Source organism: Capsicum annuum, chromosome 9 (genome assembly GCF_002878395.1).
Source record: "Capsicum annuum cultivar UCD-10X-F1 chromosome 9, UCD10Xv1.1, whole genome shotgun sequence".
Lineage (NCBI taxonomy): Eukaryota > Viridiplantae > Streptophyta > Magnoliopsida > Solanales > Solanaceae > Capsicum > Capsicum annuum.
Genome location: NC_061119.1, coordinates 92,607,973 through 92,620,495, shown reverse-complemented (window position 1 = coordinate 92,620,495; position 12,523 = coordinate 92,607,973). Strand labels below are relative to the sequence as shown.

General features: G+C 36.1%; 1 protein-coding gene across 1 annotated transcript; it reads left to right on the top strand.

Moving 5' to 3' along the window:
- Positions 1 to 8,054: 8,054 nt before the first annotated feature.
- On the top strand, positions 8,055 to 11,500 carry LOC107842691 (heat stress transcription factor A-8). Its single transcript, XM_016686647.2, has 2 exons — positions 8,055 to 8,551; positions 10,297 to 11,500. The coding sequence occupies exons 1-2, from the start codon at positions 8,336 to 8,338 to the stop codon at positions 11,284 to 11,286; spliced, it is 1,206 nt and encodes a 401-aa protein (XP_016542133.1). The 5' UTR covers positions 8,055 to 8,335; the 3' UTR covers positions 11,287 to 11,500.
- The last annotated feature ends 1,023 nt before the right edge of the window (positions 11,501 to 12,523 follow it).

The window sequence follows — 12,523 nt, the reverse complement described above, 5'->3', positions numbered from 1 at the left end:
GAGTTTTTAAGAGTTGAAGACTCGACTCACCTCAACCCCAGTTTTGACTCTTCCAAATAGTTCAGATGGTTTTGTCGTGTACTGTGATGCATCCAGAGTAGGTTTGGGTTGTGTCCTCATGTAGCATGGTAATTTCATAGCCTACGCCTTCAGATAGCTTAAACCCCATGAGAAGAACTATTTGACTCATGATCTTGAGTTAGCAACTGTAGTTCTTGCCTTGAAGATTTGGAGGCATTACTTGTATGGGTTGAATGTGGATGTGCTCACAAATCACAAAAGCCTTTGGTACATATTCTCTCAGAAAGACTTAAACCTTTATCAAAGAAGGTGGTTAGAGCTCTTAAAAAATTATGACATGAGTGTTTTTTATCATCCGGGCAAGGCCAACATAGTGGCTGATACTCTCAGTAGACTGTCTATGGGTAGTGTTGCCCATGTTGAGGACAGTAAGAAGAAGTTTGCTCGGGAAGTTCATCAGCTTGCCTGACTAGGTATCCGTTTAGTCGATTCAATAAAAGGCAGTGTATGGGTTCAGAACAGTTTTGAATCATCTCTAGTTTTCTAGGTGAAAGAAAGTCAGGATAGAGATCCCAGTATAGTTAAGCTGAAAGAATCAGTCGAGGATCAGAAAGTAGAGATTTTCTCCCAAGGGGGATATGGTGTGTTACATTGTCAGGGTCGTTTATGTGTTCTAGGTACAGATGAATTGAGGCAATGAGTTATTGCAGAAGCGCATGGTGCGCGTTACTCTATTCATCCAGGGGCCACTAAGATGTACCGCGACTTGTGGGAGATTTATTGGTGGAGTGGGATGAAGAGAGACATTATAGAGTTTGAAGCTAAGTGCTCAACTTATTAGTAGGTTCAGATCGAGCATCAAAAACCTAGTGAGTTTGTGCAGGAGTTCAGTATTCCTACTTGGAAGTAGGAAGAAGTGAACATGGACTTCGTGATGGGTTTGCCTCGTACTCATCATCAGCATGATTCAATTTGGGTTGTTATAGAGAGAATGACCAAATTAGCTCATTTTCTTCCAGTCCATACCTCTTATTCAGCCGAGAATTATGCCAAACTCTATATCAGAGAGTTGGTAAGATTGCATGGTGTTTCGCTGTCCATCATTTTAGATAGAGGTACCCAGTTTACCTCTTATATCTGGAAAGCATTTCAAAAGGGTCTTGGTACCCAAGTTTATTTCAGTATAGCCTTTCATCCTCAGACAGATGGTCAAGCAGAAAGGACTATTCAGACCCTAAAAAATATGCGAAGTGCGTGTGCAATTGATTTCAAGGGTAGTTGGGATGACCACTTGCCTTTAATTAAGTTTGCATACAACAACAGCTATCATTCCAATATTTAGATGGCTCCATTTGAAGCCCTCTATGGCAGGAGATGCAGATCTCAAATAGGGTGGTTCAAAGTCGGTGAGACCGTATTAGTATGGCCTGACTTGGTTTTTGATACCTTACAGAAAGTTTAATTGATCAGAGAAAGGCTCAAAATAACTCATAGTCAATAGAAATCGTATGCAGACGTGCACAGAAAGGATCTCGAGTTCTAGATTGGTGACTATGTGTACTTGAAAATTACTCCCATGAAGGGAGTAAAGAGGTTTGGCAAGAAGGGAAAGCTCAGTCCCCGTTATGTCGGTCCCTTCAAAATTCTCAGTCGTTTTGGAAGGGTAGCTTATGAGGTCGAATTGCCTTCAGATCTAGCCTTAGTGCATCTACTATTCTATGTCTCCTTGCTTAAAAAGTGCATAGGCGACCCAGTAGTTTTAACCCCTATAGAGGGCCTAGATATTCAGAACAGCCTCTCTTATAAAGATATTTCAGTAGAAATCTTTAACTATCAGACTCGCAGATTGAGGAACAAAGAAGTCCCTCTAGTCAAAGTTCTTTGGCAGAATCAGTCCATTGAGGGAGCTACTTGGAAAGCAGAAGTAGACATGCTAACCAAGTAACCTCACCTCTTCTCCGCAAACTCAGGCTCAGCCCAAGGTAATAGCTTTCCTTAAGCTTATTCAGTTTCATGTTCAGATTTCAGTTAAAAATTTGATATCATATACCATTGCATGTCCAGTCATATGTTCATGAGTCAGTTCAGTCATGTATCAGATGTGCATAATCAGCTTATTAGTACTCCCAGTCATGCATTCATGCATCAGCTCAGTCGTGTATTCATGCATTAGATATGCATGTTCCGTATGAAATTCAACATGTTAGTAATATCAATCCTATAGTTATGTCCCAATGTTCATGATTTAGTAAGTGGATTTAGTCTACTAGTACTCTCAGTTCAGTCAGTCTTATTCGAGGATGAATGTACCTAAGGGAGAGATATTGTAAGACCCCATAAATATTTCTAGCTTAATTCAATTCTTTAGGCTTGTTAAGGGGTCTCAGATTTAGAAAATTCTAGCTAAGTTTCCAGACTTAGTTTATTTTAGCCTTCAAAAATCGGGGATCTCATTTTGGACCTTAAAGTCCTTTAAAGGCCTATATTTTTGTTAATTCATGATCAAGGAGGTCAATAGGTGTCCCCGAATAAGTTTTAGATTTTTTGGACCTCATTTAGACCTTGTTTGGAATCCCAAAATAGTAAGTCGACGCGATGTTGGCGTGTCACGTTGCCAATTACGTCGATAGATAAAATTAACCTCAGCTCAAGACAAATTCTAGTGAACCGATGCGATATCAGAATGTTGCATCGATTATCGCATTGGTACCCTCAATGCGTCGTATCGGCTGTAGCATCGCTGGGCACATTTTTCTGTCTTTTAAACCCGCGTCCTTAAGGGTAATAAGATCTTTTTCCCCCAACTTGCAGCCCTCATAACATGAAATTTAGTGTTTTTTTGGCTAATGATAGTCATTCTTTCACAATTGCTCAAGAACAAGACAACCCTAGGTGATTAATTTCAAATTAAGAACTCAAGATCTTTCCATTTATTCTCAGGAAATTTCCATCCAAGGTATGTAAAGTGTTCATCCAAGGATCTCTTTCATCCTTGGAGCTCAAGAAATAAATTTTAAATCATGAATTGTGATTTCTATATTGTGGATTGTATTCCATCCATGCTAATGTTAATGTATGGTTTCCTAGTTGAAAACTTTATTGTATCCCATGATATTATGATAGCATGAATGTTGGAATTAAATTTGCTTATGTTTATCTCTTGAATTATGAATGAAATATGATAGTCGTGATGCTATACCATGTTGTCCATGATCATGTACAAGATTATGCCCTCTAGGTGTTTGACAAAATGCTTAAATGAATGAATTATGCAATTGTGACTCAATTGTGATCTAAATGATGATCCCATGCTATATTCATGTATTTAGGTTAACTCTCATGCTAAGGCTATGCCTTGTAATTGATTGATGGAATGCTCATGAGATTTGATTTGTGAACGTATGATATGTTAGAATGCATTCCTACTCATGTACAAGATTATGATTATCAAATGCCTCATTAAATCCCTCAATGATTGTATTATGAATTGTTGATTATGGTCGTGTGTTCAAGAAGTGTCATGTCCTATTTATGTTCTTGCTATTGAGTCCTGGGGGTATTTCATACTCGATAATTTAGCAGTGTACCTAGAGCCAGTGTCAGTTTTCAAGATACTCTCAGTCAATCCATGATTAGTATAATTCAGTCAGTCACATGACTTAGCAAAACTCAGTAACTTCAGTATCAGTCTAGTATACTCAGTTCAGTGTCTATTCAGATGGAAGTATGATTCAGCACCGAGTGAACCCAAGGATGGAAACTCACTTGATAGCAGTGGGTGTGATTCTTAGAAGCAATCCTTGTATTCCAGAACTACAGAGCGAGCGTAGGTTGAGACATCAAACCTGCTAGATGAAGGTTAATGAGGTGGATTAACCTGTCAGATGAGGGTCCCACCTCTCTCGTTAGAGTATCTGATAGATGAGGGTCACTCAGAATTTATCCTTACTAGTGGTGCGGTATTGACACCCTTCCAATTGGGGTTATATATTGGATCCCAACTCAGCTACATTATTCTATTTGGGGCATGTCAGTTAGATGACTACCTCCCACAGTCTCAATCTCAGTCTTCAGTAAAAAAACTCATCTAGTTCTAAAAATTTTAGGACTATCAGATATAGTCACCAGTCAGTACGGAACTCAGCTAGTTCCATCAGAATCAGGACTGTCAGACACAGTCACTCAGTAATTAGTATATCAATTATCAGTAATCCATATTGTCAGTAATCCATGTTATCAGTAACTCAGAATCCATAATCCATATCATTTCAGTTGCAGTTATGTATTCACGCATGTATCCGCATGGAGTCTTGTTTATGTTATTCAATCAGTTATAGTTCATGCATTTGAACCCTTGCATTCAGCCTTATCTCACTTTACATACCAGTACATTCGCACGATTGACGCATACTTTTCTTTTATGCTATGGTGTTTTATACCATAGATTTGGACGCTCAGTTCCCGACCGTGCATAGATAGCTTCAGGTTCAGCCAGCAGCAGTATACTAGATGTGAGTCCTCATCATTCGAGGATGTTCTATTATATTATTATTTTAGTATCTACTCACTTCAGCCGCCGGAGTTAGTTGGGGACATATCCCATCAACTCCTTATTCAAACAGTTTAGAGGCTTTCAGACTAGATGTTCAGACTAGATATTCAGACTTCAGTATTTTCAGTATTTATGTTTAGTTTTGGTATTCTTATACCTTGTTCAGACATTATTCAGTTTTGAACCTTATGGCAGATTTCCACTAGATTTCTGCATTTATCTCAATTTTATTGTTATTACATATTACTATATACAGTGCTCACAGCAGGTACCAGTCTTGGGTTAACTAGTGGTCCTTCAGTATCATTAGCATCGTTTAACGTCCGGGGTACCAGACTCGAGGCTTTACAATCATGTATGGATACTGAGCGTGAAAAACAAGAATATGTAAAACTGAGAATGCAAAACCAAGTATAGAATGTAGTGACATGATTTGAATAACATGAAGAGTCTGTAAAACTGACTAAATAATTACTAAAATCTGATTACTTGGTCAAGCAAACCTAAACTGAGATAAATAGAATACTGACTGAAATTGTGGGAGCTATCATGTAACCGACATAAATCATGTAAGCTATCATGGATTCCAACGTTTAACCCACGTTGAGAAGGGTTGTTCTATCCTTGCCATCGGAGTAGAACCTGAACTGGAGTGATCACTAAACTGAGCCCATATTAGGCAAGGGGAAACAGTCTCTAGCAAGGCCCCTAAATCTACGATGGCACATAGTTTTTGGGGAAGTAGGATGCACTGAAACCACACTTCCCACTCCCTAGAAACTACGTGCCAATACTACATGCTACCATAGATTTAGGGGCCTCCCTAGAGAGTGTTTCCTATTGCCTAATATGGGCTCAGTTTAGTGATCACTCCAGTTAAGGGTCTACTCCGATGGTAAGGATAGAACAACCCTCCTCAATATGGGTCAAACGTGAACTCCATGATAGCTTACATGGTTTATGTCAATCACATGGTAGCTCCTACAACTTCAGTCAGCATTCAGTTTATCTCAGTTTAGGTTTGCTTGACCAACTAATCAGATTTCATTAATTATTTAGTCAGTTTTACAGACTTTTCATGTTATTCAAATCATGACAATACATTTTATGCTTGGTCTTGCATTCCCAGTTTTATGTATCCATATTATTTTTCACGTGCAGTACCCATGTATCATTCTCTATTCAATTTTATAGTCTATTCAGTTTTATATGAGATTTACATACAGTATTCATATTTTACCATTTTCCAGCTTCAGTTCTACTTATTCTACAACAGTAAAGATTGAAATAACTCAGTGTAGTAATTCACCAGCTTATCAGATTATGTTTGTTACTCATGCTTTAAGATACTCCACCTTTCAGTTTATTTCAGTCTCTTGGTGAGTTTATTTGCACTTAGTATGCATATTTAAGATTATGTATGTAATCAGTTTTACTTATTGCATTCATCCCAACTTACTCAGTACATTCCAAAGTATTGATTCACATATATGTCTATGGCTACATTGTCTCATAATGTAGGTGTGAGTTGTAGCCTACACATCAGAATCAGACAGTTGTAGCTTCTAGCCGGCAGGTGATGAGTTCTCCTATTTTGGGGACACCAGTCAATTGTAGTTCATGTACTTTATTTTGATGATTTATATGTATTAATTAGTGATAGTTGGAGGCATGTCCTATCTATCTATAGTCAGTATTGTAGAGGGTTCATAGATGGTCAGTCAGAGGAATGAAATGTAAATTTCAGTTCTCTCTTCAGTTTTATCAGATTGTAAACTTTATAAATATTTTATTTATCCAGATTATGTCATGATTATGTTTCCGTAAAATAAATTTAGCTATTTTATTTATTCTAAATCATTTTCTCAAGTATCATGCCAGTTCATGGGTTAGCTTGGGATTATTTGTGGTTCTAAGCATCGTGTTACAACTAGGGGTAGTCTCGAGTCATGATAGATATATTTGATGACTTTCACCAAACGCCCATTCTTTTGCTTTAGCCATCATACTATCATCAATATGGTGCATTGAGATTCAAAATCAATATCTTATCTATATAAAGGCGTCTTAGGTTATAACTCGATGGGATTTGAACCCAACTTCTTATCATCATTGTGCATTAAAACTTTTAACCCAATGTATTACTCTCTTAATGAGATGAGAGTTAAATTCATCATCATATCTTTTAACAATATTGTTCTTTATAAACAAATTTAAAGTATAAGTGGTTTCAAACGAATTATTTTTCCTTAAATCCAATAATAATTATATCATTAGTAGCAAAAGACAAATAACATAAGGAATTACTAACATTGAAATTACCTTTAGATTCATAATCTCACCTTATTTGATAGAGTCTCGTACTGATAACGTGTTATAAAATATAAAGTAAGAAGAAGAATAATAGAGAGAAGACAGAGTGATTATTATTTCTCTTGAGAGGTCTCTTGATGGAGTGGATTACAATGAAGAAAAATCCCTTTATTTATACGAAAAACTAACCTTCGGTTTCTAAGGTCCCGTTTAGCCATGAAAATCAAATCTTCTGGAGTTAGAGTTGTGTTTGACTATGAATATAAATTAAAGTTGTTTTTGAAATTTTGTGAGAGAAGTATGAGTGGAAAAAGTGAAAACAAGTAAAACTTGTTTTGTGAGAGAATTAATACTTGTTTTCACTTTTTCAAATATAATTCTGAAATTGTATTTGAAATTCTTATGGCCAAACATATGTTGTTTTCATTTTTTTTCACAAAAGTGAAATAATTTTTCGAAAAAAAGTAAAAACTTTTTATGGCCAAACGGCTACTAACGTTTCCTTAAATAGACATTCACCATATATGATAAAGTAGACATTCATTATACTTTTTCCGTTTCAAATTACCCGTTCCAAATTTTCTAATTTAATTTTTTATTTTACTTGTCTTTTTTCATTAATTAAGACAAGATAATTTTTTTCTCATTATACTCTTAGTAATTGATTACTCCTTGTTACTAACATTGAATTATCAAATCTTAAAAAATGTTATATAGACTTACGTAATTCTATAATCATAATTATCCATGCAAAAAATATTTTGGTATCAGCCATATAATAATTCCATCAATATTTGAGCTAATAATATGACACAATTAATAGAGACAAAATGATAACGTTATATTACCAGTCATTGTTTTTTTAATAGCCGTCTCATCTCAATTTAGGATAGATAATTTGAGACGGAGGGAGTATATGATAATATATTTATAACAAATTTATATACTCCCTCTGTTTAACAAAGAATCACCTACTTTTCTTTTTAATTCGTTTTAAAAAAAAACCTCTTTTCCTTTTTAGCAACTTTTTACGTTTAACTTTCTATATGACAAGTTTAAGATCACAAAATTGAAGCACATTTTGATACATTTGATATATCTTTAATTTAATACCATAAAATTAAATTTTTTTTTTATTTTGTTAAATTTCGTAGCAAATTGAATTAGCATATTTTTTTGAAACGGATGAATATCTGTATGTAATATAGTGAACAAGTATTTATTTGAGAGGATAAAAAATATTTGATTTTTATGGCGAGCATACAAAATAATCCAATCCAAACGTCATAAACACGATTTTGGTTCGAATTCATCCCTCTTTCCTTGCAACTTCTCCTTTTACTTTTTTAGCCGTACAGGGGTTTTTGGTGCGTAATCGGGAAGTTGCATTTCTTTGTATGTAAGGTTGTAGAAAGGGGCAATTGAATTGAATTACTGTGAGTGGGTACTATGGTGAGATCATTTGAGAATGGGGTATCTGTTGCACCGTTCTTGTTGAAGTGTTATGAGATGGTGGAGGATGAATCAACGGACGGATTGATTTCTTGGAATAAATCTGAGAACAGTTTCATCATATGGGATGTTCCTAAATTTTCATCTGAATTGCTTCCTAAATACTTCAAACATAGCAACTTCTCTAGCTTCATTCGTCAACTCAACATCTATGTATACTCTCTTTTTCCTCTTTTCAACTCTCTTCAATTTCTTTTCAAATGTCTTTTTCTTATCGCGTTTGTGTTTTTTGATGGTTCTGAGTTAGGTTAAGGATTTAGCCTATATTCCTTAAATAGGATGGTAAGAATACCGAAGCAAGAATCATGTATTTTGTGACAAGGATTGAGATAACAATCTTGATTGGATTATTACTTTTGTTTCCTTCTTTGGCGTGTTCTGTGCATTCAAATGTCTTTCTTTGTCACTTAAATCTGTTTTATCTCTTTTCGCTCTCTGTTTGTGCCTGGGCTGAAGTTTTTTTTTTTTTTTTTTGGGAGGAGGAGGGGGATAGGTGGTTGGGGACTGAAGATTCTGGAATATATTACATACTGGCGGTCTTTGCCATTTAATTAGCTCCAAAAAGATGGTGGCATGATCTAACCATTCTTTTAGAAAGTTTGTTAAAGAGAACTATTTTCAGAATTGGGTAAATGTTTAAGTTGTAGATCCCATCAAAGAGGGGAAAGGTTGTAGATGTTTGTTAGTATGATGGGAATTTACCTCACTTTGTTGGTAAATCTCTGCCTAACTGTGGGAACTATTTGTCCCATTTCAAAGAAAAACCATGTTTATGTAGTTTTGAGGCGACTGAATTACAAATGGATTTACTAAATTATGTAAATGTAAATTCTCTCCATTACATGTAAAACCTATAAATTACTGCAACCAATTGCTCCATGGTATGCAAATATTCTAAACATCCTTGATTCTTTCTTGGATGTACATTTTGGAGCAAAGTATCTGTTTTGCTTGTCAAGCTACTTAGCTATACAAGTTTCTATTCTAATTTAAACCAAACAACCCGTGTATTGATTCTTTTCCTGGGCTGCACTTTTCAAGTATCTAAGAAGCACTGTGCTTAGTTCCTTTTGGGACATCCGATAAAATTGGATCAGCACTGCTATAAAAGCTCAAGAATATAATTTTTTTTCATGTGTATTGCATACTTTGTTTGCAATAGATAGGTCCTTCTTTGGCCTTGGCGTAGTGGAAGATTGGAAGATTGTATCAATCTGTTATTGATACATTGTTTGCACTGACTTTGAGCTTCATGTAGTCCTTTCTTTTGAGGATGTGGACTTCAGTTTTCATTGTTCAGAAAGATTTTCAGACTTGCTGATTATTGACTTCTCAAAAAGTATTCTGCTCCATAAGAAGTAGGACGGATGGACACATTATTTTCTGGGGTTATCTGTATTCACTGGTGTTGGCTAACCAATGTCTGATATATCGTACTTCCTCACAATGCATCTTTTTTTTGGGGGGGGACAATATAAAGATGGTAAAATGTTGAGTTTGAGCCAACTGAATGTTAGTTAGTCTGTTTGTGAATTCCTGGCCATTGTTTGTATATTAAAGTCTGCATACTGCAATTGGCAGTTTCTCATGTCTGGCTCCCTCTCTTCTTTCATCAAATCATCATTATTGTCTACCGGTTGAAATGGTTGCTATTTTCAGAAGTTTTGGTCTATGTGTCACTTGTGATATTCCAAATATGCGCAGAGGATTGTCATGTATATGTATAACTGTTCTTGTATGCTTTAATCATAGTCCATCTATGATTTATATTCATGATAACTCTTCTGATTTACAAATTCAGAGGTGGCTAGTTAATAATGTTATTCATGTTTGTTTATTGGTTTTTGTTGAAGTCTTATTTGATATTTCATTAATTGTTAAGATTTTCAACTATTCAGGGTTTCCACAAAACTGATACAGATAGATGGGAATTTTTGAATGATAGCTTTCTCAAAGGCCGAAAGCATTTTCTAAAGAATATTGTTAGAAGGAAACAGTCCAGTGTAGTCCAAAAGAAACCATCCCAGCCGGAGGAGGCCAAGTCTTGTACATCTGAAGAAACTAAGAGTCTTAAACTATGGAAAGTAGTTGAGAATCTCAAGGTTGATAAAAATGTGCTCAAGCAAGAGTTAGTCAAGCTCAGGGAACACCAGCAGAATTCAGAGAGTAAGTTGATACTTCTACGAGAACAATTAAAAGTTATGGAGAAAAATCAGCAACAGATGCTTTCCTTCATTGTTATGGCCATGCAATGCCCAAGTTTTTTTGTACAGTTCTTCCAGCCCAAGGAAAACAATTTGCGTATGACTGAAAATGGCAATAATATACTGAGTGAAGTTGAAGATGATTGCGAAGATTTTCCATCTGATCGAGCGATTGTGAGGTATCATCCTCCCACTCATGGCGAAGCTGCAGCTGCAGAGCCCCCCCTTTGTGCTGAACCCCTTTGTGCTGAACCTGAATCTGCGTTGGATACTCAGAAACCGATGGAGCTCGATCTTTCGTCCGATGAAATTAAAGATCTGTTTTCCAAAATAGATTTATTCTCAGGATTAATGGATGAAAAGCTGCTTTCTTTTGAAAATAGTGTCCCTCTTACTTTGCCATATCTTCCTGATGATGATGACATGTTGGAACAGCTGCTTTTGTCCAGTACAATAACTGAGAATAAAGAAGATGAAGTGAAAGACAGTAAAGCTCATTCCCATATTGGCATGGAGGCTGACTTGTCATTCCAGCCGATAGAGTCTGGAACTTTTATAGGTTCAGAGGAGCCATTTCTCAGTCTTGAAGATACAAAGATGGAAATGGCTGTGCTGGAAACTCAGTCAGAAAACGTAAGTAATATGGATAAACTAACTGAAAACATGGGGCATACTAAATTCTGAAGGAGCCCATGCTGATGCGAATTGAGAAGATCTATTGTTGAGTTCCTTGTTTTACATCTGCCATCCTCTTTGGTCACTTAATTTTTGTATGGACCTATCCTTTTCTTCTCTTCCTTTGAAATCACGAATATTGTAACTCGGTATATATATGCATAGGTGAACAGTAAACGACTGCTAAAAGCTTAATTGAGTCTTTCACCTTTCTCCTGGGGTCGATCTATGTTTCTTCCAATACAAATTGCAGCTAACTAGAGGTGCTGTTTACTCTTGCAGTAGTTATCTTTATTAAACACATGCCAGCTTCCTTTTTGAATCGAGGAGAGTATTTCAAAAGATAGTTGCCCAACTGAATTATGGCAACACATTCTCCACAAAATTGTCGAGGTTGACTTACATCTAGCGATCAGAGTACTTCGAGAGGAAAGAATCGAGTGTGATTAGTGAAGACATCTAGTGATTAATAGACTACTTTGAGATGAAGGAATCGAGTGATTACTGAAGACGTTATCCAGTGCTTTGATGTTGTTACACTCTTGAGATATAAGTTTTTGCCTCAGCACTTGAAAGCATGATCCATGTATATGGGAGGTTGTTTAAGATCTTGTTACTCCAATCTGGAAGGTAGCAAAAGGTTTTGACGACTATTCCAAGAGTTGTGTAATAAAATTGATGGTGAAAATCACCCTCGAGAACAAGAAACTGTTGAAGGATATGGAAGAATGAGGTAACACTCCCAATCAACACAAGATGTACTCCGTCCAGAGTTTTCAGTTCCGATCATAGTCAAGCTCAAGGTGATCACAAACATCAACTAATCGGTTATTGTCATCCAAAATAAGAACCTCAAATTCGTTCCATTTTCTACTAGTAAATGTTGGGTTTTAGGTATTTTTCCCTCCCTATCCTGTGTGGATTGCCTCATAAATAAAAACCAATATGGATCAGCTCACTTTTGCCCATAAGTCTATTGCTATGGTGTATATATAAGACTTATCTAGGTCTTATTTTTCATACACACGAGAGAAATACAAATAGCAGCCGTTCTTGACATGTGAGAGAATTCTGTGCTTTTCCACTACAAAAATTCTGCTCAAGCAGTCCGTTTCAAACTGTATTTACCGTTTTGTTAGCCCTTGGATCGTCCTCAAATTTGAACTGAGGGTTCTCAACATCTAATTCTTGCATTTCAATGGTGGATATCTGATTTGGATCGTGTAGCTTTGGTTTTAGGGGCGTG